At 41.1% G+C, this 26,511-nt stretch overlaps 9 protein-coding genes across 11 annotated transcripts; 4 read left to right on the forward strand and 5 right to left on the reverse strand.

Moving 5' to 3' along the window:
* Positions 1–613: 613 nt before the first annotated feature.
* LOC136344623 (F-box/WD repeat-containing protein 7-like) lies at positions 614–4,121 on the reverse strand. 2 transcript variants are annotated; one of them, XM_066292265.1, is made up of 9 exons: positions 3,958–4,121; positions 3,455–3,626; positions 3,244–3,317; positions 3,076–3,189; positions 2,769–3,022; positions 2,315–2,594; positions 2,084–2,263; positions 1,497–1,904; positions 614–1,448 (listed from the first exon to the last, which is right to left on the reverse strand). In XM_066292265.1, exons 2-9 carry the CDS (start codon positions 3,582–3,584, stop codon positions 945–947), a joined length of 1,944 nt encoding a protein of 647 aa, XP_066148362.1. In that variant the 5' UTR covers positions 3,585–3,626; positions 3,958–4,121; the 3' UTR covers positions 614–944. The 2 variants fall into 2 exon arrangements, with proteins under 2 accessions (XP_066148362.1, XP_066148361.1); XM_066292264.1 differs by having other exon boundaries at positions 3,244–3,401.
* A 680-nt stretch (positions 4,122–4,801) lies between these two features.
* Positions 4,802–12,214, reverse strand: clu (clustered mitochondria protein homolog). Of its 2 annotated transcripts, none has more exons than XM_066292263.1 (19): positions 11,892–12,214; positions 11,475–11,522; positions 11,238–11,362; positions 10,863–11,178; positions 10,677–10,807; positions 10,487–10,623; positions 10,115–10,344; positions 9,925–10,061; positions 9,407–9,601; positions 9,140–9,352; positions 8,907–9,081; positions 8,521–8,856; positions 8,245–8,465; positions 7,510–8,194; positions 7,098–7,339; positions 6,912–7,037; positions 6,640–6,855; positions 5,742–5,950; positions 4,802–5,692 (listed from the first exon to the last, which is right to left on the reverse strand). In XM_066292263.1, exons 1-19 carry the CDS (start codon positions 12,004–12,006, stop codon positions 5,566–5,568), a joined length of 3,984 nt encoding a protein of 1,327 aa, XP_066148360.1. In that variant the 5' UTR covers positions 12,007–12,214; the 3' UTR covers positions 4,802–5,565. The 2 variants fall into 2 exon arrangements, with proteins under 2 accessions (XP_066148360.1, XP_066148359.1); XM_066292262.1 differs by having other exon boundaries at positions 8,245–8,450; positions 8,506–8,856.
* Positions 12,215–12,548: 334 nt separating this feature from the next.
* On the forward strand, positions 12,549–16,365 carry PAN3 (Poly(A) specific ribonuclease subunit PAN3). The gene is made up of 9 exons (XM_066292267.1): positions 12,549–12,816; positions 13,324–13,467; positions 13,520–13,678; positions 13,731–13,966; positions 14,023–14,252; positions 14,308–14,580; positions 14,643–14,790; positions 14,842–14,984; positions 15,043–16,365. The coding sequence occupies exons 1-9, from the start codon at positions 12,753–12,755 to the stop codon at positions 15,476–15,478; spliced, it is 1,833 nt and encodes a 610-aa protein (XP_066148364.1). The 5' UTR covers positions 12,549–12,752; the 3' UTR covers positions 15,479–16,365.
* LOC136344628 (cathepsin B-like) lies at positions 16,265–18,532 on the reverse strand. Its single transcript, XM_066292270.1, has 5 exons — positions 18,280–18,532; positions 18,049–18,212; positions 17,829–17,994; positions 16,638–16,940; positions 16,265–16,589 (listed from the first exon to the last, which is right to left on the reverse strand). The coding sequence occupies exons 1-5, from the start codon at positions 18,455–18,457 to the stop codon at positions 16,375–16,377; spliced, it is 1,026 nt and encodes a 341-aa protein (XP_066148367.1). The 5' UTR covers positions 18,458–18,532; the 3' UTR covers positions 16,265–16,374.
* pen-2 (presenilin enhancer) lies at positions 17,301–18,699 on the forward strand. The gene has a single exon (XM_066292268.1). The coding sequence runs from the start codon at positions 17,443–17,445 to the stop codon at positions 17,746–17,748; it is 306 nt and encodes a 101-aa protein (XP_066148365.1). The 5' UTR covers positions 17,301–17,442; the 3' UTR covers positions 17,749–18,699.
* Positions 18,700–19,476: 777 nt separating this feature from the next.
* Positions 19,477–21,875, reverse strand: LOC136344625 (uncharacterized). Its single transcript, XM_066292266.1, has one exon. It carries the CDS (start codon positions 21,701–21,703, stop codon positions 19,850–19,852), a length of 1,854 nt encoding a protein of 617 aa, XP_066148363.1. The 5' UTR covers positions 21,704–21,875; the 3' UTR covers positions 19,477–19,849.
* Positions 21,876–22,217: 342 nt separating this feature from the next.
* Positions 22,218–23,515, forward strand: LOC136344418 (transmembrane protein 177). Its single transcript, XM_066291870.1, has 3 exons — positions 22,218–22,454; positions 22,503–22,728; positions 22,788–23,515. The coding sequence occupies exons 1-3, from the start codon at positions 22,291–22,293 to the stop codon at positions 23,346–23,348; spliced, it is 951 nt and encodes a 316-aa protein (XP_066147967.1). The 5' UTR covers positions 22,218–22,290; the 3' UTR covers positions 23,349–23,515.
* Positions 23,516–23,553: 38 nt separating this feature from the next.
* Positions 23,554–24,848, reverse strand: LOC136344420 (ubiquitin-conjugating enzyme E2 W). Its single transcript, XM_066291872.1, has 5 exons — positions 24,692–24,848; positions 24,553–24,644; positions 24,240–24,498; positions 24,115–24,190; positions 23,554–24,062 (listed from the first exon to the last, which is right to left on the reverse strand). The coding sequence occupies exons 1-5, from the start codon at positions 24,713–24,715 to the stop codon at positions 24,049–24,051; spliced, it is 465 nt and encodes a 154-aa protein (XP_066147969.1). The 5' UTR covers positions 24,716–24,848; the 3' UTR covers positions 23,554–24,048.
* A 44-nt stretch (positions 24,849–24,892) lies between these two features.
* LOC136344419 (aurora kinase B-like) lies at positions 24,893–26,486 on the forward strand. The gene is made up of 5 exons (XM_066291871.1): positions 24,893–25,142; positions 25,307–25,498; positions 25,556–25,941; positions 26,092–26,231; positions 26,284–26,486. Exons 1-5 carry the CDS (start codon positions 25,018–25,020, stop codon positions 26,371–26,373), a joined length of 933 nt encoding a protein of 310 aa, XP_066147968.1. The 5' UTR covers positions 24,893–25,017; the 3' UTR covers positions 26,374–26,486.
* Positions 26,487–26,511: the final 25 nt, after the last annotated feature.

Consider the following 26,511-nt stretch of genomic DNA (forward strand, 5'->3'; position numbering starts at 1 on the left):
AATCTCTCGATCATGTTAAACTGCTGGATAGAAAGTACGCATTTTTTGGAGCAAGACGTTGTTAAAATTAGTCGAGACCCAAATTCAAGGTTATCATGATCCGTTAGGAAATGCCTCCGTTAGAACTGCCCTTGTATATGTACTATAAAAAGTGATTTATCTCTTCACCTCACGCGTGTTTATTTCGGTCCTCAAAATTGCAATGAATCTTCGTTCAGCAGGTACAGATTGATAAATCAACTCGTTCATAGTTTGCCATAAATATTAATCAAATGAGGAAAAACCTAATGAACGTGCTGGCCAACGTACATCTCCATTCCTTGAAACGATCCTACCGGGAAATATTTCAGATTTGAATGGCACGAATTTCAAACACGTGGCATTCACGTTTAATGAGCGCGATACTAGGCACAACCGTTGAAAATGAAACACCAGGTAAACATTTTTTATTTCAAAACAGTGAAGAGGGGACCAAGCTATACGTGTTTTTTCTGATTTGAAGTTCCTCGTACTCCTCCCTCGGTCGTAGGTGACCGCACAACCCTTTACCTCCATGAACCACCTTCCGTTTAAGATCGCTTCTGCCTAATTGAAATGAAAGAAAAAACAGCCATTGTAAGTCTACCGAAACACGGCTCAACATTTATTCATTCATCTTATGATTACTCAAAGAAACGTCCCGATACGATAAAGACAATAATTTCATTACAAAAATAACATTCACCCTCGCCACTTGCACTTTAAATTGTTTCAGTTTTTATTTGAGTTTATTCACTTAGAAGCGAACGGACGCAGCCCTTTATGCCACACTCAAAGCGCACTTCACAATAATCTTGTAAACAAAATGCATTAATTCAGAATTAATGACATTATAACCAGAGACCTCGAAAAATGAAATAAAAACACTACACAAAGGGCCCTCATCGCGCGCCGACTTCCCATTTCTACCTCGCAACAATTGTGCTACAATTCGAATTATCAACGTCGAAATCCAGCACGAGCAACTTAGTCTCCTCGGTCCCGTTGCGGCTACCCACTGCGCAGACCAACTTCGTCTCATTGGCTCGGATGCGCCAGACCACGCCTCCGGTCCCGCCCGTGTCCAATGCCACCAAATTTCGAATAAACTCACCCGTCTTCAGGTCCCACAATTTGACGGTTCCATCGTCTGAAGACGTGATAACGAAGCGATTGTTGAATTGCAGACACGTCACCGCCGACTGGTGCTTGTTCGGTCCCGAAAGCGTTTGCAGGCACTGGCCGGTGATGATATCCCACACTTTGACGGTCGAGTCTGCGTTGCCCGAGACTAAGATGTTGTTGCGCAGCTCCATACCCGAGGTCAGAGATTGGTGACCCATAAGAGTCTGTTTGCACGCCCCCGTTTCCACCTCCCACACGCGGATGCTCGTATCCAGTGATCCGCTCACCACGTGAAGACCATCAAACTATGAGGAAATTATGATAAAATCACACAATTCGCTCACTTAACTCACCTGTAAAGAGTAAACTCGGTTCGTGTGTCCCTGCAACGTGTGCAGGCACTCTTCAGTTTCGGGTTTCCACACCTTGACCATGCAATCATAGGCGCCGGACACGACGAGACGTCCGTCGTATTGCACGCAGCGTACTGCCGCCATGTGGCCGACCAGCACGTGCAAGAACTGGCCGGTTTCGATGTCCCACACTCGCAACGTTGCATCTCTGGAGCCGCTGACCACGCGGGTTCCGTATAGATGCATGCACCGCACCGTGGATGTGTGTCCAAACAGTGTGTGACGGCACGCGCCTGTTTCGGCGTCCCACACTTTTAATGTCCGGTCGGTACTGCCGCTTATTATTACGTTGCCGGACATTTGCGACGACCACACCCCTCCAGTGTGTCCCACCAAGGTTTTCAAACACTAAAACATAAAGATTTGACTTTGAATGGATTAAAACTTATCGCAATCTAAAAGAAGTCAACTGGTTGCGCGTATGTATTTGAAGAATTTCTAATTCCCGGCTTCATTTAGCTCCCTGCATGTTTCAAGTTTTCGTGATTCTAACACATTTAAGGGTCACTGTGAATGTATGCACATACCTTCCCGGTAACGGCCGACCACACCTTGAGCGTATTGTCATCAGATCCACTAACAATTTTATTGTCCGAAAACTGCAAACAAGTGATCACATGATCGTCGTGACCTTTCAGCATCTTTGGCGCTTTAATTGGCTTATGCCTCCAGTTCATTTCTATGGCGTGTTGCCTCATATATGCGGCCTGAAACCAGTCAATTCTGAATTAATTTTATCTATGTTAACGTAATCTTACCTTCCATGGAGACACATGAGTTCGGCCAGTCGCCCTGGGCGACGATCGCCTCTTGGGAATCTCTTCAATGGCCGCTTCGCGACACTTTTCCTTCCACAAGAGATTGTCGTCGGCCAGAATCTTCCAGCTATGGCAAGTCTGCGCGGCTCTCAGCAAATCCTTCGGCTCCAGGAAGGACAACACCTTCAGGGCCAATTCTTTTGGTAACAGCGAAATGAAGTCTCTTTGGAATTGAGGTTCAATCACTTGCATCATGTGCCTTACTTGGGTGGGCTCGCACCTAATTAAACGCATTGGAAATTATCTCAAATTTCTGATGCACAAGGAATAATCTGAAGAGAATTTCCTAAACCAAACGTCTATCACTTTGGTTATGATTCTCATGTGATCATGAAATATTTGATTTTTACTCTTGAACACACGGTGAATAAAATTCTCATTTACAAGAACTTACCTGGCAATAAGTTCAGTCAGAGCCATGATTCTCTCTGCGTTTGACCATTTCGCAAACTGGCCCAACCAATTGGCCATTTCTGAAGGTGGGTTGTCTTTTGTGGGAATGACTGGCCAGCCGCGACTGCTTGGGGTTGAACAACCACCACGTGGAGAATTTTGAGTATTAACAGGAGCCAAGTCGGCGGCGGTCTTGTCTTCAGGCATGGCCTTCTTATTGGGACATCCATTATTGGCATCCAGTTTCCTTTTTCTCTGTGAATATTATTGCAGTTATTTGGAACTCTGCATACACTTGGGACACTCACTAAACTCCTTTCAATGTAATCAGGATGGTTTCTTTTATATAATGAACTTCTCGGTGTAATACTATGGCTGGCACTAATGTTTACTGGAGGAGGCTCTGGCTCAAAGCAGTCATCCTGCAAATTAACCTTTGTAAAGCTCAAACTCTCGGCTACAGCCATGAGGGCCACCTTTGCAATTTCTTCAACACAGTCCTCCCAGTTCTCATCGCGACTGGTGCTGTTCTCATCGTCACAATGGTCATCTAGAATTTCCAAATTCGAATCATTTTCCCAGTTATCTCTCTCAGCAGCTTCGGTTGTTTGTTCAAAGTCATTTTGTGAAGTTCCTATCACAACGTGTGCTGAAATCGTTCCTTTCAAGAAAACCTTCGAAACTTACCAGGTAATATATGAGGACAAGCAGGATCTATTACACATTCAGATTCAGTAGGGCTAGGGCTAGTGCAGTCTTGTTTGTTACTTGTGATCGCCTCAAATATAATTTTTTTCCGCGGGCATGATTCTGCCATTCTAGTCCTATCAATACATCACTTTGGAAGAATTTATTGATTCTATAAATAAAAATTTCGGTATGAGACTGCGTTCGTGTTAATTTTTCAGTAGGATTCCCCAAACTTTGATAATTGGGAGATTTCATCAGACTAGAAAGGTTTTTGGTTTTAGCCCTGAAACAACTTCGAGATTACTCAAATTCCAAATAACTGAAATGTTGTGTGCCAAGAGTACACTTCGAAGGACGTTACACGCCCTTAGGTGGAAGAAATAGTCAATTTTTTAGTTTGACCATGCCATTTCTCTGGGCTGAGCAGCTGAGAATTGAGAAATCAAATGACTTTAATCTCAGTTATTTGCTGGAGCGCACGAACGTGAGCAATCTCTTACCTTATCATGCTATAGTAAACTATCGTAATAAATGGTTTTTCTGTTAGTTAGTCCATTTGTGCATGATCAACATTGTTATTTTAGTGATTTTATTAATTTTTTAATGGGCAAAGGAGATCAAAATGCTTTTCTGGTTTATGGTGGACAGGTGACGGCTGACGTTAACTTCAGAACTTGTCTTTAATGACAGACGCAAAGAGTTTAGCTAAGTGTGCTCATCACGTACTTAAGTAATTTTTTAAGTCGCCTTTGCCATCGTTTTTAATAAGTTAAAACGAGGGACACCAGTCACGGTCAAAACTACGAGGTCAATATTGCCTCCGCCATTTCATGCAAATGTTTTGACTTGGCGCCATCTATGCACCACTGTGGTTAGTCAGGCGCGTTTCCCAAAGAACCACCCTGTACATCAAAAAAGTTTCGGCTCAAAAAATCCAAGTTGTCCGGTCCGCGACTTGACCTTGGTTAAACTTTTGACCTTGATCTACGTGTAGTGTGGAGTCAGATATCATTTAAATCGAATCACCTCAAGTATTGTTTAACGTTTTTTTGATGAAATTGTCGTGTACTTTACTGATTTTTCATTGACCAATTTTGCAAATTTGCTAACGAACGAGTCGCGGAGCGATCTTTTAAGAATTCTTCATCGCTCTTGTAGTCAAAGAAATAAATTGACCGCGACGCGACTCCTTTCTTCTCACTTCACGTCCTTTTGATCGAATAACTCGACAGGGACGGAAACCTCTGACTTCACGTTTTGCAAAGTGAGGCTTCGCCAAATTGTCAAGAAGTCTTGTTGTGTGGGATACAAACGTGCAAGGGTTTGCCAAATAACAAAACGAAATTGCAATCAATAATATTTATTAACAAAACTGGGATTACAAAATTCACTTAATACTAAGAACACTAGGGAAAACGCTTTAAGATGTTCCCCAAAATGGCGGGATTTTAAACGGGGGACATGCCTAGTTTGTGTAGAAAAATCATACATTTTTTAATATACTATTTCTTCCCATGCATAATCTCCTAGAACCCTAATAAAATCAAATAGGAACATTTGAAATGCACTTGACGTCGTGCTCTCCGACTCCTTTACAATGGCACTACTGATCCACACACAAACACGTCCCCACATAACTCCCGATTCGAAACTACGTATAATTCAACTATGCGGCCTATTCCCACAGACCTTTTCTGCAAATTTCTCACCTTTGTTTTCAGTAGTATCAGTTTTTGGTACCGATGAAACGAATAACCCTACGTTAAAGTACCGAATTGTTCGCGTCCGACGAGGCGCTAAACGAAAACAAACACGCCTCGAGTGGGACTCGGGACTGGCAGAAAACGACAAAATAACAAACGTTTTCTGCGCCCCTTTCGATTAGTACCTTTTTGAGATATCACAGCACAGCTACTTAGCAGACGTCACTTGTTTATCTAGATTTCAATTTCAATTGATTCTTCAAGTCAAAATCTAAACGACAAACTGCAGCATCTGTCTAATATTTGGCTTAAAAAAAAAAGAGTATCCAAAGTTGATACGTTCTACACCAACCGATCATAGTCTAGGTTTGGTTATCTATACTAATCCCTATCAGGCAGTTTTCGCTATTCTTTAACCTCCACTTCAGCCGCTTTAGGCTCCAATTTCGAGTCGTTCGCGTTGTGTTCTTCGGCCGCGTCGCCTTGCTGCCTCTTCTCCATTTCCGCTTTGAAATTCTCAATGTCCTCAGAGCTGTGTTCGAGATAAGACGGTGAAAAAACTCGTGTTCGGAGGTACTTACCTGATCTGCACAAACAGAATGCCGTTGATGACGTTGAGCATGTCCAGAACAGAACCCATGGAGGGCGGTTGGATCTGGATCGGCGGCAGGGAAGCGCCGTTCTTTCCCGTGTAGATCTCGTTCATTTTCTTTTGCAAGACGACGGCCTGCTGGGTCAAGTGTTTCAGGCACTCGGAGGATTCTTTGGTTTTTTCGTGATTTTCTCCTAACTGAGGAATTTTAAGTTAATTATGGCGGTTGACCGAGCTTACGCGACATTAAAAATTATCCAAAAAATATTTCGATTCGTTTGGGACGACGGACAGTTTATGAGCCGCCTGACTAGGTATTCCGGATTTGGTCCGCATTGGGACACGAAAATGGACATGAAACCGACTAAAATTCAAGAAAAACAAATCGTCACGTGGTTTCACTCAAATACGTCACGCGGCAGCAACGCCTTTCGTCGAGGAAGCTTTGGAAACGAAACAATAACGCATCGGTTGTCAGCGTTAATGGCGCCTTCGCGTCTTCTCCCGTTTCACTCGCGAAATGTGCAGATGAAGCATCGAGTGAAGACGTGGAAGAAATTTGGAATAGTTTGTGCGGACTTAAAGGTTAATCGAACGATAACGCCATAAGCGCTGGTCCGTGATTGTGTCCGTTTGAAAAAATGATTTAAATCGCATTTGTAAGATGCGAACTTAGTCCGAGCAGTACTGGGCATGTCTCGTTCGCGCCTGGATCTCGGAAGTGGCACGAAAATCTCCCCCCATTCAGTAGATCGGTAGATATTTTTTCTAGAATTTTCAGACCCTCTCGCACAGGCCTTAAACCTTCTAAGGCCCAACGATAAAAAGATTATTCGTGAAAGAATTTGCAGGTACTGAATAAAACCAACGACAAATTCTTAGCTCACCTGCGTCTTGTAAATGGTGAACGCCTCCTTTTCGTTGGTCAATGCCGACCTAAAGTTGCCCATACAGCTCTGCGTCCTGGCCACCAGGTGATAGCTCACGGCGACCTTTAGAGATTTCGCCCCGTAGTATTTGATATTGAGCGCCAGCGCCTTCTCCAAAAATCGCAGCGACAACTCGTACTCGCCTATTGCGTGCAGGATCAAGCTGATGTTGCTCTGCAAAATCGACGCTTATCGCCGCTGGACGTAAGTGGGTTCTAACAAAAACTCACGTCGAGCAAAGCCACCTCCGGATGGTTTTCTCCGCACACGATCACTGCTAGATACCTCGCCCGATAGAGCAGCTTCAAGGCTGTGCTTATTTGGCTATTCGCGAAGCAATAGAGCGCCAGATGGGCCTTCAACAATAAATAATACAATTTCAGAACGTGTACTCCCAAGGGCGGGGCTTTACATACGTATTCGGTTATCGTATAGGGATGATCGATGCCATTCACCCTCTCAGACATCAAGACCGCCTTTTGTTGGTACGCCATAGCTTCAGCGTGTTCGCCCATGATGTAATTGAGTCGCGCGATCATACGCAAACACTGCGCTATTTCGGGATGCATCGCTCCGTACACGTTATTCAAGAGATTCAGAGCTTCGCTGATCAACTCGTATCCGTCCTTCAGGAAACCTTGTTGGATTTTTGATTGACCTAAACCAAAGGGAATATCTGAGAATAATCGTCATCGTATCATCTTCCTGGGAGAGGCCTAACGCAACAAGACTGGAGCTTCGCTTGTGCGCGAAGTGGCGAAGCAGCCAGAAGGTAGTAGATGCATTCAGTGTGATGTAATATATGGGTTATCGAATTTATCAACTTACCCGTAGTATAAAAATTATACGCGTCCGTCGCCCTCGGATTAATATGTTTGACCACCGGAAATACGTTCAAAATATCTTCCTCGAAGAAAATCAGCTTGTTCTTAGAATCCAAATTGTAGTCTCGCAGCAAGATCTGAATTCCCGTTTTCAGGCAGAAACTTCTGAGCAGCGACACTTTCTGCAGTCCGAAAACTTCAATAACAGCATCCACGTCGGTCAACGTTAAGTCATAATCATAGTAAGCCTTCAACTCCTGCTTCAACTGGTTCCACAAGTACTTTCCGGTCAAATTGGCCCACTCGTTGTTGTCATTGCCCATGAGCGGATTAGCTCGTCCTCTACGTTTGTTACGCTTCTTGTTAGTCTTACTTTGGAATTCGTCTACGTTCTGCAATGGGTTGGGGACCACTATTCCCGAGTAAAAGAAGCAATTCAGAAAGTGCGCAATAGCCACTGATAAATTCATCATTTCGCAGCTCTGCAGGTAGGCGGTGAAGACGTGCTTAGCTGAGCGCAAGATCAGCTCACCCACAGCGATGCTGTGCAAGTATTCGACCTGTTTCACTTTGGATAGCAGGTAGGTGACTTTGCCTAGATATCTCATATTGATGCCGCGGTTGTGCATGGCTTCGGACAGGGTGACGCCATCCATGGGGGCCGCCGAGTGGTCCAGACAATCACGAATCTGCACGGGAAAGATTCATGGTCCACGCTTTTAAAAAATTAAGTACTTACGAAAGTGGGTATTTGCACTAAAAGTAAAAACTCCGCTGCATCCTTGACCAGCTGCCGCTGCTTCCCAATGGGAGGATCTAAATTTTCAGCGTGCTTAATCCCGGGCGAATAGACGTCCGGATTAAATCTAATATCGAATTCGGTTTCCTTCAAAGACCCGACGGCCGCCGATGCAGTTTTCACGATGCTCTTGGTGCTTTCCTCCACTGAATAAATCCACACTACAATTACCAACAAAACCTTAATTACACTAAAACTTACGCTCAATTTTAGTACCGTCGGTAATGCTCTCCACGATCTTCTTGGCCTCATCGTCCTCAATTTGACTCTTCTTGTCCTCTCTGTCGTCCTTCTCCTTGCCCTCATCCTTCTTTTCGCCCTCCTTGTTGTCCTGATCTTCGCCCTGCTCCGTTCTCCCCTCGATGGCTTTCGCGGGATTCACTTTTTTCAGATTCATCTGTTGTAAGTGATACGCTGCGTATTTGATGAACATCATGTAGCGCGCATCCACGAAGCTGTCGATTAGCTCCTGTCTGAGGCAGCTCAGCTTGTGTTTGTGCTCGATGGGGAAACCGTGTGCGGTCACTTCGCGACTTAGGACTTCGCCCTCCACTGGAAACTTTTTCTTAATACAATTTTTTTACGACCTAATGTCGCCATACGTTTCAAAAAATTGACGTCCGGTGGAAATGTGCGTAGCAAATCTAAGATGTAATGCCGACCATCGTTCCCTATTATTCCCTTACACTCCACGCTAGAGCATAGCTCGACTGCCTCGTTTTTGTCATTGAGCACGTGGTGAGGGAGGATTTTAAGCTGCTGCCCCGCCTTGTTCAGCTAAAAACACAAAGTGTTGCGAAACGAGGATGATTTTCACCGTGTTAGACTTACGTACCAGGTCGAGATACTTGGGGTGAGACAGGACGGTTTTCCCAAAATCAATCGAGCCGTAAACCACCGATTGTTCCTGCTCTCGCTCGAGAATTCCAGGAATGATCGACTGCGCGGTGACTCTGTAGCCCCTGTAGTCGATTACTACCGTGCCCAAGGTGTACAGACCAGGCAAATCAACTGCACTGTAGACACGGACGCCTTGCAGATCGTTACGCTAGAAAATAATTGTTAATCTACAAAACCTAAGCAAAATTTTATGATGAATTACCGGAGCCACGAAGGCAGCAGCATCGCCCCCCAATTCCTTGTAATGGTCCCTCACGTCAAATCCCAAAGAGAAGAAAATATTGTTCCAGATAAACATCTGCATTTTTGCCTCTTCGCCAGGATTGATCGCCATTACGTTGCCATCGATTACTGCCATGGCCCCTCTGGTAGCTGCCGCCACAAAATCACTGTGAACCTAATTGCCAAAACTTTTAAAACACGGAACGTAATTAATTTTGAGCATTTAAGTAAAAAATGCCGGGACGATGTTGGAAACCCCCTCGACACGTGTTTTACAAAGTGAAAGTCGTAAGACCCGACCGTGAGGAATGAAGCAGGAACGATTCCTCACACGTAATTCAAGATGGGATCAGCTGGCCGCAGAAGGGCCGTTAGCCAGATCGTCCAGCGTCACTCTTCAATTTCTACTGAAATGCTCATTCTTTTAATTATCTTTTATTCACACTCTCGTGCCTGCAACTCTCCAAACTCTTTCCCACTCCTATGCACAACATCTACCTTAAAAATAGCCCTCTCTCGCAGCAATCTTTCTGGCAAAGTTTTTCTCGGCAACTCCCTAGTGGTCTGCAATTCTTCATTCCAATCCCGAGTTTGACCCGGAATATGCTCTTCGTAGCCCAATTTTGAAGATAACGCTGCATTTCAAATGATTCGCAAACAGCCAAACAAACGCAACCTGCCTACTTACAATCTTCGGCCCTGATCGCATCGATGGTGTGCTCGACAGGAGGTGCACACCACGCATACAGCTGATAGGGGGTGGGCACCCTTTCAAAGGGGTGCCTCTGGCTACGTTTTTTCTGCAGGGTAGCGAAGTTGCGCTTGAATTGGGGGGAAATTTGGTTGAGCAGCTCAATCAGAGAGTGGCATAAGTGGCTCGGAGTCGCCGGTTTAGGGTTGAATTCTTCTGTTGTTGATCTAAAGATTTAGTGAGAGATGGGAGAAATAAACAGGAGAAAACACTCTCTCACACCTTAGTCTTCATCATGTCGACGCATATTATATCAAAATTTTCTGGTGTTGAACACAAAAAAAAATAACAAAAGCTAAAGACACTTACTGATTAATGTAGAATCCCCTAGAGCACGCCGACACGTGGTAGTGCTTCTCCTCCAAAGTGACCACATATAAATACATAAGATCCCCATGCAGCTTGCGGTATCCAGGTGGAGGATTCCAAGCCGATGTAGTCAAAACCTGCCATCACTTAAAACTTAAGATTGCTCATCAATACTTTTTCATCAAATCACCTTAACACAGAGAGGCGCCTTTTGGTCTTTAAGCTGAGGCTGCAGCACTGTCAATGGCCTATCTTTACTCTCTGGTAGAATAAATTCTGGGGGAGTGCAGTCCACACTCTCTGGACGCATGCGCTTCTTTTCTGTGACAAAAACAACTTCAATTTCTTGGTTTATTCATAAATCTACCATAACTACCCATAATATCTCCTTGAGTGACAGTACTCAGGAAGCTTAACGAATTGCACTCCATGCCATTATAGGCATCTCCAGGATCAATGGATTTTAGCAAGTCCCGCACATGCCTGACGTGTATTCGGGCTTCGCGCATTGTGTATGGTTCCTCCACCACTTTGATAATGGACCCTTCTTTGAGACCTTCAACGTTTTTAAGCTCTGCAAAGTTATCAAGACTGTTGCCATCCAGTTGCAATGAGAAGCAAGTGCGGTGGCAAGTGTCCTCACGATCCATTAGTAGCTGATGGATCTCCTGCACTAGTTCCATACTTGACACCTAATATATTGCATGTTTTAAGAATGTCTCTTTGGATTTAAGAGCTTGGAAGCATTTACTTGGATATCAAAAGGTTCAACTCCAGGGCTTTGAATTTTGATTGTGAATCCCACATCCTGAATGAAAACCACTTTATCTTCAGTCTCATCTTTCTCCTTTTCTTCAACATCTTTGGTTAGTTTGTCTAAGGGGAAATGTTCTTTCACATACAGGGTGTTACAAACAGATGTTAAATTAGCAATTATTTTGGTCAAACTGAAAGTGCTTAACTATCTGCCTAATTGGAGTTCGCTTACCTGTTCCTTTATCTGCAGCTTCGTGGTTTTTCTCATGGTGGTCATTTTCTGAAATTGTTTTAAAAATGCCAAATTTGGATCAGCGAGAATACATTTTGATCGTAATATAAATGGAAAATCATGGTGTCTTACAAAGATATTTACTATTAGTGTATAAAGTTATACATTTCTCTGATTCTCTATTAATTTTACTGTATTAGGCTCTTTGCCCCATACTTGACTGTGTAATAAATCATTATTTCTTCCACAACAAATACTAATGTCATTTCCCAATTCGTAAATAAATTAAAACTTGCTGACATAGGTTTAATGCTTCGATTGGGGGTCCTTGAGCTTTGCCTAGTTTTATTCTCATAAGAGTTATGTAACAATGCCTCACAAGAAGTTTCAATCTCAAATCTAAGGCCAATACCTTACCGATATTATTAATTTTCTCCTTAGAGTCTAACAGGTCCTTGTTCTTATCATTCTCCTCCGAAATGCCTTGTTTTTCCTTGGTTTGCACTTCGGTCTCCACCGCACCGGGGGCCATAATTAAATTACCCTCACCGTCACAACACTGTCAACGGTTTATAATCAAACTTCACTCGAGTCCTTAAGCAATGTTTCTTTATAGGAGATTTCTTTAGATTACCATTAATTTGAAGGGTGAAAAGGGGTGAATTGAAGAGTTTTGTTACGGAACCTACACAAAACACGTGCTGAAGTATCCCCACTCAAATTTACGTCAATTTAAGTTTTTTTTTCTTCTTGACATTGCTGTCACTCTTGATCTAACCTCAAAAATTGGAAATAATACATTCGGGTTGGCATTTCTGAAGATAATGTAGACAACAAAGGAGGGCATACACAATTGGTTAAAATTTGAATACTTTTTTGAGGCAGTAATTACTATAAAGAGAATTAAGGCTCGTTCATTGACTACTTAATACATTAATGATTTCATTATTTGTGGGAACGTTCGTGCCAACGACGCATTTGAACCGAAACTGTACGTCTTACATTCTTTTATACCTTTTGGAATTTCCTCCAACTTTGACCTGTCAACGAGAAACTTCAATTGTGGTAGCACTGACAATGACATTTGTAATCCTGATGTTTATCGTTCCCGAAATAGACCAAAAAAGAAAAGGAATTAAAGTTAAAAGAAAAGCTCTAGTAAATCGAAAATACTGATAAGATTCCGGATAATTTCATGTGTTTTTGCCGCTTGAAACGTGTTTATTGTAGTTGCCATAGTACTTCAGTCGTAGGGTAGAGAATAGGCATAATTTCCTGATGGATTGGATGACTCCCGTTGCTGCTCGTCCCCATTCAACTTTGTCACAGCTGGGAAGAACAAGTAATGGCCTTTTTTGTATATTAAACATAAATTTCCGCAAATGGTGTTGAGATTAAAATGTTGTAGTTAGTTGTAGTACATGTTTTATTGGAGAAGCTTTGGAGGGGTAGGTACCCAACTGACCCAGTTTTTTTGCTTAGTAACAAGACGACAAAGGGAAAACAACCTATGTGATGAAATAAGTTTTTTTTTTTTTAATATGAGATTCTCCTTAAGTTATCATTATCATTGTATAGGGCATTGCATGGTTGATGGTACATATTTAGGCAGATTTAGTGTCTAATCATAAGAGAATTAATTTTCAGCCACCCTTTATATGTAAAGAATGAAATAATATACAGACTTAATACATCCGAATTGCTACTATTTTTTTATACAATCAGCAATATGGCATTGCTAAAAAATATGGTTAACAGATAGATTGTGATCAATTACTTCCAATGTTTCGCTATACATCAGCTATGGATCACCCTATATTTTGTCAAATATTAAAATTAAACCTTGCAGATCATGTCACGGAGTTTATCCCCCGATTGAATAACTCCCCAAACACCTCGGCCTCATCAAACTTTTCAAATAACTCTTTCTCCACTCCAGTGGCATTCCACCCTTTGACAAAGAAATTTGAGGATTCTGAACTTGCATCCACTGGTAAAAATTTCACAACTTAATTTTAGCAGCTTCTAAAATACCATTATTGTAGATTCAGTGGTTCAGTCACCATCCCACTCCACTTCCCCTATTGGCCATGACAAACTCAATACCTCAAATGGGCCTTTGGTTGTGCCTGCATATCAGGAAAACGTTGGCGGGACGACATATTTTTACCAGTTCTCTGCTACCACACCAGAGCATAATGGGGGTGGGTAATGTAAAATTCCCAAAAACGCGCGTTTTCTATTGGCGAATTTTAGTTGAACCCTCGCCTGAACCTATCACATCGACCCCCAATACTTCCACCCCGACAGACTACATGTCACTCCAAAACAAAGCTGACCCTTCATTTTTTATTGCGGAGGAGCTGAAAAATGACTTTCTAAGCAGAAATATGTTGACACTGTTGCAACCTGACCCTGCACAGTACCCAGACCTTCCCCAAGAGGTAGACAGCTACCACGAGTTGTTTCCATTGGAGCCTATTTCTAATCAAGTGAGATGAAAATGGTACTATTGGGCACTTGAATTATTTTGATGTGATATTGAAAGGTGCTGCACAAAGCCCATTTGGGCTATCAAGCGTCCATGTACAAAGCGACCCACATCAAAACGGGGCTACACTACTGCTTGAGACGTATCCATGGCTTTCGCTTGCAAAACACCAAATGCCTTTCTGTGGTGGACATGTGGAAGAAACTGAACCATTCCAATATTGTACAGTTGAAAGAGGTGTTTACTACTAAAGCATTCGGTGATAACTCATTAGTGTTTGTATATAGGTAGGGAGGTACTTTAGTGTCAAATCACACTATTTATAACACCATTTGAATATAGCTATCATCCTGGATCAGAAACACTTCTGAACAAGCATTTCTCTATTGATCAGCCGGGGTACATGGACCCGTTCATCAACGACAAATCAACTCCCATGCCCTACAGTTACCAGAAGAATAATTTGCTTAGGCATCAGCAAAACAATAAGCTTCCGGAGCCGCTGATTTGGAACTACATAATCCAATTAACGTCAGCACTCCGATTGATCCATTCGAACGTTCTGGCTTGTCGCAGCCTGGACCCAACGAAAATCGTTTTAACCTCGAAGAATCGGTACGCTTAAGGTTGAAACCAGTTTGATTTGAAATTTTGTTTTTTTTTAATTTTTTTTTTAGTTTGAGACTGAGTTGTTTAGCCGTGATGGACGTAGTGTTGCACGACAGCAATTCCGCATTGAACCATCTGGCTTTGGTACATCATTATCAACAGGAGGATCTCACTGCTCTGGGGAAGTTGGTGCTGGCATTAGCCTGCAAATCAACGGCAAGTATACTGCATAAGTGAGCTTCAAAATATTAATTTTCTTCAATCCAGGTTGCAGTGCAACGGGAGAACATTTCAACTGCCCTGGACATAGTGAACCGTACTTACACTATAGACTTAAGGAACTTAATCATGTACCTTTTAGCGAACCAAAGGAGAAGCGTCACGGATTTGATGCCCATGATAGGAGCTAGGTCAGTATATATACTCGTAGCCATAAATTATTGTCTAATATATGTAAATGTCTCTCAGGTTTTACACGCAGCTAGATAACGTGCACAACCAGGTAGAGATCCTGGAGAGCGAACTGACGAAGGAGGTGCAAAACGGTCGTCTCTTCAGGCTGATGAGCAAACTGGCTACTATCAACGAACGACCAGAATTCAATATGGCGAGTACATGGGCTGAAACAGGGGACCGATACATGCTGAAACTGTTCCGGGATTACGTGTTCCATCAAGTGACCGAAGAAGGCCAACCCTGGATCGACATGGCCCACATCGTCCAATGCCTGAATAAACTAGATGTCGGCGTACCTGAAAAAATTTGCCTCATGTCTCGAGACGAGCAGAGCATCCTTGTCGTGTCTTACGCCGAGCTGAAGCACTGCTTGGAACAGTCTTTTCAGGAACTATCCAGCAGTGCGGCGTTGCACCACGATTTAGCAACGGGCGATGAGAAAGAGTAGGAGGAATATTTAATATATTGGAAGTATTCATTGTAAATATGTGCCACCTTTGCAACGATGAGTGCAGCTCGTTATTGGAATTAAACTAAGTTTAGTTTTTTGCCGTTTCCATGGAAACTATGCCGCTACTAATAAAGTTAACGGCCATTCAGTAATTTAGCTCTTACAGAGCAATTTATTGAACCAATACAGGCAGAACAGCGGGGTCTCTAAGTTTCTTTTTAAGTTTGTCGATTAAGTAGGTATCATTTTTGGGTCTTTGCTTCATTTCCATGGAAACATTTTCACAAAAAATCATAGAATCTTCCTCTTAGGTTGTGCCTCCAGATCGGAACGCGCTATGATTCAGAAATCTAGTGATTTTTAATCGCAGCGGTTTTGATCTAAAGTTTCCCAACATTTGCAAAAGAGAGGTGGATGAAAGAGACACAATAGGGAGTGATAGCTTTATGGCGAACGAGACAGATTTGATATTGTGCATTGCAATTATTTCTTTTTTTTTTTAGTTATTTTCTCTACTTATGAAGAAGCTTTAATTATATCCATTTTATTTAGTTACGCGCAAACAAGGCACATGTTTACCGCAGCGGAAAGCAGACTTTGAAAGGCATTTTTGGTGTTATTTACGAACCCTGTTAAAAGCCGTCGTGACGACTCGTAGTTCGTGATCGATGGTGTGTTTTCAGTGGTATTTTGACCTTGTGAGGCTTCGTGGTTATATCCGTTCTTTATGTGTCTCGAAACGAGGGTTTACCGGAGAAATATTAGTGAAAACATGCTAATTCCATTATTTGTTTTTAAATTATTATTTTGGATAGATATTTTTTGAATATAAGTTATATATTTTTCTTCAGAAAAAGTATGAAATAAATGTAATAAAAAACTGACGCGGTGTTTTAAGCGAAATCTATGATCGGTAAGGAAGCCAATACTTGGTTTAAGATCCCACAGTGATTTCCGCTTCTCAAGAGCTTGAAATATCCATAATGCCCCCAGTCACTGTTCCAGGAGTTGGCGCACAGCCAATAAGGTATTCCGTTCTCCCTCCCCCATCCCAAAAGTTTAACCGCATGCTTCCCCACGTATTTACCTCTAGTCTTTGCGTAAACTCCTAAAAGATACGCTATAAAATTACTAAAATAAATTCCGAAGACCTCACCGCTTTTGTAGTTATAAAAATCCTCATACACTTTCATAACTGCTTGCACAGGACCGTTCCACATAATCTCCATTTGAACCGATTCTTCATCTGCAAACCTCCTCACTTTCCCTCCGAAAGTACGTGAATTTTCATACGACAGAAAGAAATCATCACATTTTTCTACGCATTGAGGCGAACGTAAAACGAGTTGTTCGCAATTGTGCTTTGATGGTGCTTGAGCGTTATTGTGATGTTTGCAGGGAGGCAAGCTGTAATCCTTGCAGCCTTGGGATGAATTAAAGGCTCCACCAGTAACGATTCCTGGCAAAGTGAAAATTAATTTATTTTTGGATTTAAAGGATTTCGAGTAATTTTGAGAAATTTCTACACAAAGATGTGGTGCAAACTATGCAACCAACATTACTAACAAGGTACGAAGCATTAAAACAAGATGGAGACCAACATAGGCATTGGCATACATTCGCGACAAGTGTGCAGACGCAGACTTAAATTATTTATTGATCCAAACCACCAATTCGAATTGGAAAACATGATTAACAACTAATTTGACGAAATATCAACATTTAACGTGCAGGGGTAAGCGCAAAACGAGAAACGTGAAATATTCTTGAGCATTTATAGTTATTCACCGATCATTGACATTGACAAAAGAAACATCATTTGATATTAAAATTTTCAGACTATCTGGACTCGCTATTAGTCATTATTATTGTTTATTAAACGATTATTTCATTAAAACATCTCGCACATCAGAGATTTCGTATTTATCTCGCTTGTAACAACTCGCAAATCTTCAGTTTAAATGGATTTAGCAAAGGTACCTAACGAAAAGAAGCTCGAGCTCTGCAAGTGGTACTTTAAGGCAGGTTTTGCTTGCTTGCCTTTTGTTTGGGCAGTAAACGCCCTGTGGTTCTTTAACGAGGGCTTTCGAAGGCCGGAATACCAAGAACAAAAGCAAATTCAAAGATACGTGATCTTTTCTGCAATCGGGGCTGTGTTGTGGCTCATCATACTGGTGTCGTGGATTGCAGCCTTCCAAATCAACCGAGTGAATTGGGATGAATTTGCCGAGCGAATATCCTTCATAATACCTTTAGGCCTGCCTTGAATTTTCTTACTTTTCGCGTACCGGTTTGCACGCGTATATTTAAATGACTATTTAATGCTTGATTAAAACTCTTACCTTACCGTATTTCTGCCAGTATTTCCAAGCCTGCAAGGGCTTTCCGCCCTTGCATTGTTGGCCACATTGACCGCAGCAAGACAGTAAGTCGTCAGCTGAGACGTATAATTGTAATATTTGGTGAGAATGTATGCAAATTCTGTCAGACATTGCTGCTGTAGCACTTACGGCCTAGAACACTGTGTACTGCTACGACAGTTGCTTTCTATGTACAGCTGGGCTTACCCAACAGGAGCCACACTGAGATTGATCCCAAATTTGTTTAATAGAATTACAATCCTGCCAAGCCTCTCGGGCATCAAAATGTTTAGGAATGTTAGATTTACTCAATTTAAGGTAGTAGCTTGTTTCCGATAGTTCTACAAGTGAGGCGTTCTCTAGCTGAACTCCTATATGTGTAAGTGTATGTGATAAATGAAAATGATGTGTTTAGTAGTTAATTATGAGTGATTTTACCAGAAGCCATAAGTTTTAATTTGCTCCATTCTGATTCATGGAAGTTTCTCCCTGCTTTCCAATAAGATTGATTTGCGTTGATCCAGGCTATATACTCGTTTGAGAGGGGTTGATATTGAGACAAAGCAGGGAACTCACTGACTGTTAACACAAATAGGATAAACCACTCTTTTTGCATTGTATTGACTGTTGTACTTATTGACCTATTAGTATTCAATGTGGATTAAGCGATGTCTATCGGTAGCAATGAGCGCTCATATTTAATTGAGAATTTCGCCGTTTATAAACAAACACTTAATAGATATCATATAGATTCTTACCAATTTCCGCAAATTAATTAGTTAATATTAATTTATTATTGGGTTAAAATTAATCATTTGTGTAAATACGTGGTTTAATAAATGAGTTTATTCAATCAAATCGACTAACCAAACCTGCGAACTGTTCACCCTTAATTATTGCCCTATAAGCACCCGATTATCGCCCTGGCAGTCCAAATCTCTGATGAGTTTCTTCGCCGGCAATCGGTGGTTTACCTCATGGCAATTTGTGCACAATTGATAACAGTTAATGACCGCAAAAGCATGTATTTTAGAAATTTAAAGTGACCCTTCTAAACCTTCCTATAGTCCAACGCCTCCGTATTTTCAAGAATTTGCCAGAGAATCTCGCTAGAGAATTAATGGAATAATGTCTTTGGTAAACCAGGATTCTGGAATAGAAGCACTTTGTTACCTCCAAATGACACACAAATTAGATTATTCCTGAGCCACCAAAGAAGTATAACTATTCACACACACTCCATCCTGAGAGAACTCCATCCAGAGACGAAAACGACAGGAATATTTATGGGAAAGGTAAGAATCACCTCTTCTTGCTTACTCTAACTGACTCATCCCACGATTACCTTCCTTCTTTGCGCCACATTCACAACTCAGAACACACTTATTTCTTCTAAATTATTTTCTTATTAAAGTTTAGTGCTTCTTCAACCCGCTGATGTTTCTGAAAACTCCTTGCATGTACTTCAAAGTAGACTTATTTGTTAACCACTGTACCCAAGTTTATGAAGATACACTACAAACTGCTCCTTCTTGATAACTAAACTTGTGATGAAATGCACTTCTTGCGGCAAATGCCATCTTCTCCACGTAGGGCTTCAGATCCTACTTGTAAATTAAATAACACTATTACAGCTCCTTAATATTCACACACTTTATAATGCCTTTCAATATAACAATACAAAAATCAAGCATATTACGATATTTGCTGTATGAGCTCCCATTGAATTGCATGCTGAGAAGCCACATAATTTATTCTTTGTACGTGTTCACTATAGTACCCCACTGGTTAACAATCAAATGAACTAGAATCTCATCATTATCCCAACTACTTTGTGTCTTATGTCATTTAGGGACTATACCTAGCTAGTGCTACATAAAGAAATGAACAACTATTTCCATGAAAATCCTAAATTTACACACTTCGAACTTCTCCAAGTAGTCTTCCTTCCTCTCATTCCCAACAACAACTGGTCAATGATCTCAAATAGTCAAATGATTCATACTTACTAATCCCTTAGGTTCTCACACACTACAACCTCTGTTTCAGCTTGATAGAAGCACACCTGGGACAAATACTCTTGCCCTATGATAACTGGCACTTCCTGTAAGTGATCATCAATCACTAATGCCTTTACCATCCTTTCCACCTGGTCAATTTCTAGTAAAACCTCAACTTCTCCCGAAACCCAAACTCGCCCTCCTCCAAATACATACAGCACTTTCGACGAACACTCCTGATACAGTCCTAATTCCTCTGCCACTTGTTTCTTGATAGTCACTGCTGCCGAACCAGTATCAATGAGACCAAAATACTTTGAAGCATTAATTTTACACTGCTTTATTGGAATTTTCCCTCCTTCCATTGACAACAGATGAACAGTAGCTGACGGACACTTAGCTGCAATGTGTCCCCTACGACTGCAGTTGTAGCAAATAGGGGCATGTCGACAATCCAGTGCCTTATGTCCCACTTTCTTGCATGTGTAACAGCGACGTCGGTCCTGTTCTTTCATTTCCTGATACGTCATCGAATCCTGTGGATGTTGAACATCTACTGGTATAAATTGAGGTTGTGATGTATATTCCTGAGGCATTACAACTTCACGAGCCTCTCTGGCATCTGAGTGAACTGGAATATCCCTCTCAGGACACTTGGCCAAGTACTCAGAATACAAGGCTTCAGGAGTCAAGAAATTCTGAGCTCTGACATCTTGCTTCATAAAAGGGTTGTTCAAACCATCTATCATACAGGACACTGCATTTTCCCCGCTGATTTTGCAGGCTTCACACAAATATAATTTACTGAAGTAGTACTGCGTTAAAGTCTCATCTACAGTTTTATCTCTCAAAGCCAACACTTTGAGAGTTTGAGCAAAGTCAATATTGTCTGGGAAAGTTCTGGTTATCAAGAGCTTTAGCTCTGGCCAGGTGAAATCATAACTGGACACTGTCTTGAACCAGGCTTTCATGATGCTTGTCATTTGATCCTTTGTGAACCTAATGCAGGTTTTTTCATCATAATTACGCCTCAAACACTCTTCATGTATGCTGTTTAGCCACATAGAAGTGGTGAACCTCGTGTTGCTTGGAATAAGCTCTGCTATCTTTTTGTCAGAGGCAGATGAAGAGAATGCAGTAGAATTAGAACCTTTTGCAGTCTCTGGCTTTATATTCCTCTCAACAAGCTTTTCTACTAATTTTTCCAAACGTTGTAAGCGGTCTTTTTCCGATTCCCCTTTATCTACCTTTGGGCGGTGTGCAGAACTATGGAAATTTACAGGCGACCTCCGTCGTTCTCTTGAAGGTGACTCCCTGCGCAATGGTCTCTCAGGTACATTCCTTACGTTCTCTGGAGATGCGTGTTCCTGACTGAAAGGCGAAAAATTCATAACTGAAGGATCCAATATTATTTCAGGGCCTCTTGACAATCCTCCCTTGTTATTAAATGTAGGTGCATGATCGAGGTAGCTCTCTTCATAATGATCTGGTATTATTTGGCCTCTGGGATGAGCTCTCCTTTTCAAATCTAAATCTCTTGTTCCAAGTCTATTGTTTCTATCTCTCTCTCGGTCTTCTGGACGTCTGTCTCGTCCTCTAGGGCGATCATGCTCTTCGAAAGTAATGAATGGAGGTTCTCGGTCAATAGGTCTGTCTAAAGACCTGCCTGACCATTCTCTATCTCTAGATCTACTGCGGAATCTTTTATTGTTTTTGTTAGGTGGGTCGAATTGCAGTTTGCTTTTGTTCCGTTCTTCTCCGGGGGGTACAGGCTGGCTGCGAGACAGGGGGCTCATGGAATGACGTCGCCTTCGCGGGGGTGGCGAACGATGTCTCATACGGGGCGGGGATTGACGTCTCATTGCGAGTGTACGGTTACCAGACAAGGTAAAATTAATAGAATGGCAAATTCTCTTTTTGATTAAATATTATTCAGTGTAAAATTAAACACTCACAGATTGACAATTTGCTGGAATCATTCAAATATTAAAGTTAAAACTATAGGAAACGCATAGTCAGGAAAAATGTGACAGATTTAACTTGACAGCAAATTTCATTTCTCACTTGTCAATGTCAATATGGATGTTTGTTTGCAGGAGTCAGGACACGAAAAGGCAACAATGCACCAAATTGATCACTTCACACTTTAACATTACTAAAATAAATAATGGCATTGTTAGGATTTAAATAAATTTTAAAAATTAATTATTGACTATTTCTTGCGTGTTTTCTTTAAAGGGCTGTTTTTGCATCTACTGTATTATACCTGGTATTTACCAATATTATATTATCTACCTGCATTCTCCATTCGACGTTGTCACATTTTTTATTTCATTGCTCACCATCATAATTACGACTGAGATTAAGAGTGTAAGTACCTAACCTCAATATTTCTTTGAATTTAAAGGCTATGTTCTCCTTTACACTGTTTTAATCACACGAAGCCCCCATGTCGAACATAGGCCTCAAAATTAGGAGATGGTTGCTCTCTGAAAACGGCAAAAAGTGGCTATATCTTGGGTCCAGTACCGTGACCATTTCACTGGTCTTAGGACATGTTTTGCCCCACACCATTCTGGTGACCCATTACAAGGAGTTAGTACAATTTTACAAGTAAGTTTCATTACAACATTCACTCAATATTACCATTAACTATATCAGCAAGGGAATCTCAGTGCCAGTCTCAGATGTCCTACTTCAACGATTTGAGAAAACTTTAGATTTACTGAATATACACAAATCTGAAAGGTTTCGGTTTGAGCCATTCATGGCTAGTGGCTTTGACATGTTTAGCATAGGAGCGCCTGGACGTTTTGGAGTGCATATTGGAATGCCTGTGAACTTCCGATACAATAAGGAAATGGACGTGGACAAGTCTAACATACGGGTAAGTCATTGTGGTTGCTACGTCCAATAAAGAGTCTTCTATAAGGAGGGGTATTAAAGGTCAACCAAGCATCAGTTATTTGGGACACAGATGAAGGTAGGCAGTTAATAAAATCCCTGATAGTGCCCGAGAATGCTCAGATGTATGCTATAGCTAGGGACATAAAAATGAGAGACAGCTTTAAACTTTGTTTTGATACTGCATATGCTTTTTTCTTCTGCACTATGACATACACAACCAGCACAATGTTAAATCAAAAACTGAATTTATATGTCAAACCTCAAGCTCTGAGATTTTTCTCCTACGGCTTAGTTGGGTTGTTCAGTTTTGGGTATTATATTATGATTAAAGACTTGACACAAAACTACTATGAGAAGAAAATCGATTTGGAGTTGAAGGAGTTGAGTCCAATTTTTGCTGAGGGCGGCAGAGAGTTTTATACCAAAATATTAGAAAGAAATAAGGCGTTGAGGATTCTGATGGGCAAAGAGGGGGAGAGTGTTTATACTGCACTAGGGAATGACAATTTCTTTCTTAGGAATAAGCATTTGCCTATAGTGCAGAGAAAAGCCTTTTTTGAAGAGAAAAGTGGAATTAACGAAGAAGTAGTAGCAAATTGAACGCTGTGTGCAGATTAAAACGGGATGATATATTTCTTATTGATGGTCATCCCTTATAATTACAAAGCAAGACCAGATTTGATTATATTGGTCCAAGTTTGAAAAAATGCTGACAAATGATGGTTGAAGTATGGAATTTATAGCAATAAAGATTTTATTTATTGTTATTGGTGTTTTTCTAATGGGACTAATTCCAAACACCCAATTTTCAACGTTGTAATACATTGTATATTACTACTACTAAATCAATTTACATAATGTAGTTTTACAATAATTTCGAATACTTCACTAAATAAAATAATTAATTATGAATAATTAATATAGGAAACTTCAATGTGTCCTCTATTTAGAAATTCGTACAGGCATTTCCTTACATGAAACACTGAACTATTGCAGGTCACACTATTAAAATAAAAACAATGAGAAAGGTGGTGATTGCAAACAGCAAACATCAACAAAACAATAGAAGAATTTTAGCATAAAGTGGTAGTGTCCATTACACTGAAAGGTTATCACAGAAAGTATAACAATGAGAAGAAAAACGAATAAAACCTTCCTATAGTCACATAAACCTGCTATTTATCCTATGGAATAAGTACTAATTCTAGGAATAAAAATAATATTAGTCTCGCTTTATAGGCATTTTATATGTAATGAAAATCATGTATAAAAATAATATAACTGCCAACCATCCCTGGCATTAAACAGAGTCATCTGAAACCCAAACTCTCATAATTCTCCAAGCATCCAGATTGAATAAACTCACCGTGGTACCACCATTTCGTCTTCTTTGGATTTTTACTGCAAGTCTTAACATACAAAGCATTGTCTGGCGGACGTTGCTGAAACACAACCCAGTAATCCTTTTTTCCCTCCTAGCAAATCACTCACCTTCTCCTTACAACTACTGAGCATTGACACAATGGACAGGCACACTGACTGAACAGACAAGGCAGGGGACCAATCGTCAGTTAAAATCGACAAGCATATGTGTCCATTACTGTACACGTGAGGATGCACAGGTATGTTATTGCCCACAAATATCACCTCAGGAGAATCGAACGGATATTTATTGCTAAATTTGAATTGGAGTTGGAAGCTCTCGCCTTCATAGAGCGTTCCTATAGCACCCTCCATGTGAATTGTCCATCTGGACAGTTAAGGTTGTTGACAGGATTAAAAAAATATATTTTTGATTACTTACAATAAAAGATTTTGCTCTGCCTGTTCAGTGTCCACAGACACTCCTGGAGGGGGGTCTTTAATGAGGGACATCAGTTCTTTTTGCAAACGTCTCTGTGAAGGTGAGAATCAGGGGGGTCACTTCATAGGTGAATTCTTACCTCCGATGGTGACATGGCACTCATCCTTTTTGAGCGCCAACAAGCATAAGCAGCGTTCAACACGGCAAGGTGCGAAACATCACAAAATGTTTAAGAGAAAATCGGCAGTAAATAAAGATTTGTTGTTTTTATCAGTGGTAGATTTTTGCTAAAAAAAATACTGTGACAGGTGACAGAGGGAATTGAAGTTCTTGACGTTTATAGAACAAGAGAAAGGGTTGACCTGGCAACACTGGTTTTCATCCATTCAAATTTGAATGTTGTCATATTAATTTTAACCGTCGTCCGTTTCTGAGCAATCTGACCTGTTCCTTGAAGAGGCGAAAATGGGAGATATCGATCACCAGGTCGACAAATACATGAAGACCCTCAAAGTTCCTAGCGAACTCCTGGCCTCTACTAGAGACTATGTTAAAAAGGCGATGGAGCACCCCGCTTATAACAACGACGAGTAAGTCTTTAATGTCCCCTATTCTGTATTAAATCCCTTTGTAAACAGAGCTCTCTAATAACGGGGCCCATTTTCACACATTCTGAAAGACCAACATGGCTCTTTCGCCTCATATTCAAGTCCAGTTAATTTAAGACCTGACCCTTAGCATTGTCAATTTTCAGTTATCCTTGGTCTTTAAAAGACTTTGACATAGGAACAAAGCTAGGCGAGGGTAAATTTGGAAAAGTTTATCTTGCAAAGGAGAAAAAAACCGACTTCCTGGTAGCCCTCAAGACATTGATCAAAAAGGAACTTGTCAAGAACAAAGTAGAGCGTCAAGTGCTGCGAGAAATTGAAATACAGAGCAATCTTAAGTAGAAAAACTCCACCTACATTTTAAGAACATTGGTTTCAACCAACCTCATTTACAGGCACCCTAATATCTTGCAACTCTTGACCTGGTTCCACGACTCCCACCGCATTTACCTTGTATTGGAGTATGGTGGAAAAGGAGAGCTTTACAACCATCTGAAAGCAGCCCCCAATGGAAGATTTGATGAAGAGACTGCGGCAAAATATGTTTATCAGGTGGCTGATGGTCTTGAATACTGCCACCAAAACAATGTCATCCACCGAGACATTAAGCCGGAAAATCTGATCCTCACTATTACTGGGGACGTTAAGGTCGCCGATTTTGGTTGGTCCGTGCATACTCAGTCAATGAATCGCAAGACTATGTGTGGCACTTTAGATTATTTGGCCCCTGAGATGGTAGATGGGAAGCGCTACAAGCATTTTGTGGATTATTGGTGTTTAGGTGTGTGTCTATAACGTGGCAATGCTCCTTAACTGATACTTTCCATGGAAACCACCAAAACTTTGCTTTAATTTTAACATTTCTATGGATATTGTCGTCTTGGTGAAGGCACCAAGACTTCCATATATTAGCACATACCATGATTTCTAGGTATTTTATGTTATGAATTTTTGCACGGATATCCACCCTTCGAAAGCAAAGAACCAAACGACACGTACAAGCGAATTAGGAACAGAGATTTGAAATATGAGAGATTTATAACTGTAGGAGCCAGAGACCTTATTGATCGGGTAAGAGAAAGGAGTTCGTTTTATAACGTAAATCGTGCATTTTTGCTTTTAGTTGGTAGTAATAGACGGCAAGGAGCGTCTAAATTTGAAGGGAGTCATGACTCATCCCTGGATTGAGGAAAAGTACAAGCGTAAATTATAGGATACTATAGGATAGACTACATAGATTAAGTGGTTGAATGTCGAAAAATAAAGTGTTGTTGATGTTTACGTTGTTTACTCAGAGTTAACATGCAATAAATGCAATATGAAATATTTGTTTTTGTTTCACTTTGTCCTT

Source organism: Euwallacea fornicatus, chromosome 17, assembly GCF_040115645.1.
Source record: "Euwallacea fornicatus isolate EFF26 chromosome 17, ASM4011564v1, whole genome shotgun sequence".
NCBI classification, from domain to species: Eukaryota; Metazoa; Arthropoda; class Insecta; order Coleoptera; family Curculionidae; genus Euwallacea; species Euwallacea fornicatus.

What these genes read in the sequence shown, in the direction of transcription:
- LOC136344628 (XM_066292270.1), bottom strand. Translation starts at nt 18,457, where the DNA reads ATGCAAAAAGAGTGGTTTATCCTATTTGTGTTAACAGTCAGTGAGTTC. An exon ending in ATTAAAACTTATGGCTTCTG is followed by an intron (nt 18,213 to 18,279) that starts GTAAAATCACTC and finishes TTACACATATAG; the next exon opens with GAGTTCAGCTAGAGAACGCC. An exon ending in TTTTTATAACTACAAAAGCG is followed by an intron (nt 16,590 to 16,637) that starts GTGAGGTCTTCG and finishes CGTATCTTTTAG; the next exon opens with GAGTTTACGCAAAGACTAGA.
- LOC136344623 (XM_066292264.1), bottom strand. Translation starts at nt 3,584, where the DNA reads ATGGCAGAATCATGCCCGCGGAAAAAAATTATATTTGAGGCGATCACA. An exon ending in TTGTCCTCATATATTACCTG is followed by an intron (nt 3,402 to 3,454) that starts GTAAGTTTCGAA and finishes ACGTTGTGATAG; the next exon opens with GAACTTCACAAAATGACTTT. An exon ending in GGTCGGCCGTTACCGGGAAG is followed by an intron (nt 1,905 to 2,083) that starts GTATGTGCATAC and finishes TTTATGTTTTAG; the next exon opens with TGTTTGAAAACCTTGGTGGG.
- clu (XM_066292263.1), bottom strand. Translation starts at nt 12,006, where the DNA reads ATGGCCCCCGGTGCGGTGGAGACCGAAGTGCAAACCAAGGAAAAACAA. An exon ending in AGGGGATTCTACATTAATCA is followed by an intron (nt 10,345 to 10,486) that starts GTAAGTGTCTTT and finishes CTAAATCTTTAG; the next exon opens with ATCAACAACAGAAGAATTCA. An exon ending in TGCGATCAGGGCCGAAGATT is followed by an intron (nt 10,062 to 10,114) that starts GTAAGTAGGCAG and finishes TTTGAAATGCAG; the next exon opens with CGTTATCTTCAAAATTGGGC.
- LOC136344420 (XM_066291872.1), bottom strand. Translation starts at nt 24,715, where the DNA reads ATGAGTGCCATGTCACCATCGGAG. An exon ending in GTGCCATGTCACCATCGGAG is followed by an intron (nt 24,645 to 24,691) that starts GTAAGAATTCAC and finishes TCACCTTCACAG; the next exon opens with AGACGTTTGCAAAAAGAACT. An exon ending in TCAGTAGTTGTAAGGAGAAG is followed by an intron (nt 24,191 to 24,239) that starts GTGAGTGATTTG and finishes GTTGTGTTTCAG; the next exon opens with CAACGTCCGCCAGACAATGC.
- LOC136344625 (XM_066292266.1), bottom strand. Translation starts at nt 21,703, where the DNA reads ATGAGACGTCAATCCCCGCCCCGTATGAGACATCGTTCGCCACCCCCG.
- LOC136344418 (XM_066291870.1), top strand. Translation starts at nt 22,291, where the DNA reads ATGTCGAACATAGGCCTCAAAATTAGGAGATGGTTGCTCTCTGAAAAC. An exon ending in GAGTTAGTACAATTTTACAA is followed by an intron (nt 22,455 to 22,502) that starts GTAAGTTTCATT and finishes TAACTATATCAG; the next exon opens with CAAGGGAATCTCAGTGCCAG. An exon ending in TGGACAAGTCTAACATACGG is followed by an intron (nt 22,729 to 22,787) that starts GTAAGTCATTGT and finishes GGGGTATTAAAG; the next exon opens with GTCAACCAAGCATCAGTTAT.
- pen-2 (XM_066292268.1), top strand. Translation starts at nt 17,443, where the DNA reads ATGGATTTAGCAAAGGTACCTAACGAAAAGAAGCTCGAGCTCTGCAAG.
- LOC136344419 (XM_066291871.1), top strand. Translation starts at nt 25,018, where the DNA reads ATGGGAGATATCGATCACCAGGTCGACAAATACATGAAGACCCTCAAA. An exon ending in GAAATACAGAGCAATCTTAA is followed by an intron (nt 25,499 to 25,555) that starts GTAGAAAAACTC and finishes CCTCATTTACAG; the next exon opens with GCACCCTAATATCTTGCAAC. An exon ending in TGTGGATTATTGGTGTTTAG is followed by an intron (nt 25,942 to 26,091) that starts GTGTGTGTCTAT and finishes CATGATTTCTAG; the next exon opens with GTATTTTATGTTATGAATTT.
- PAN3 (XM_066292267.1), top strand. Translation starts at nt 12,753, where the DNA reads ATGGATTGGATGACTCCCGTTGCTGCTCGTCCCCATTCAACTTTGTCA. An exon ending in GTCACAGCTGGGAAGAACAA is followed by an intron (nt 12,817 to 13,323) that starts GTAATGGCCTTT and finishes TAAACCTTGCAG; the next exon opens with ATCATGTCACGGAGTTTATC. An exon ending in GTTTTAACCTCGAAGAATCG is followed by an intron (nt 14,581 to 14,642) that starts GTACGCTTAAGG and finishes TTTTTTTTTTAG; the next exon opens with TTTGAGACTGAGTTGTTTAG.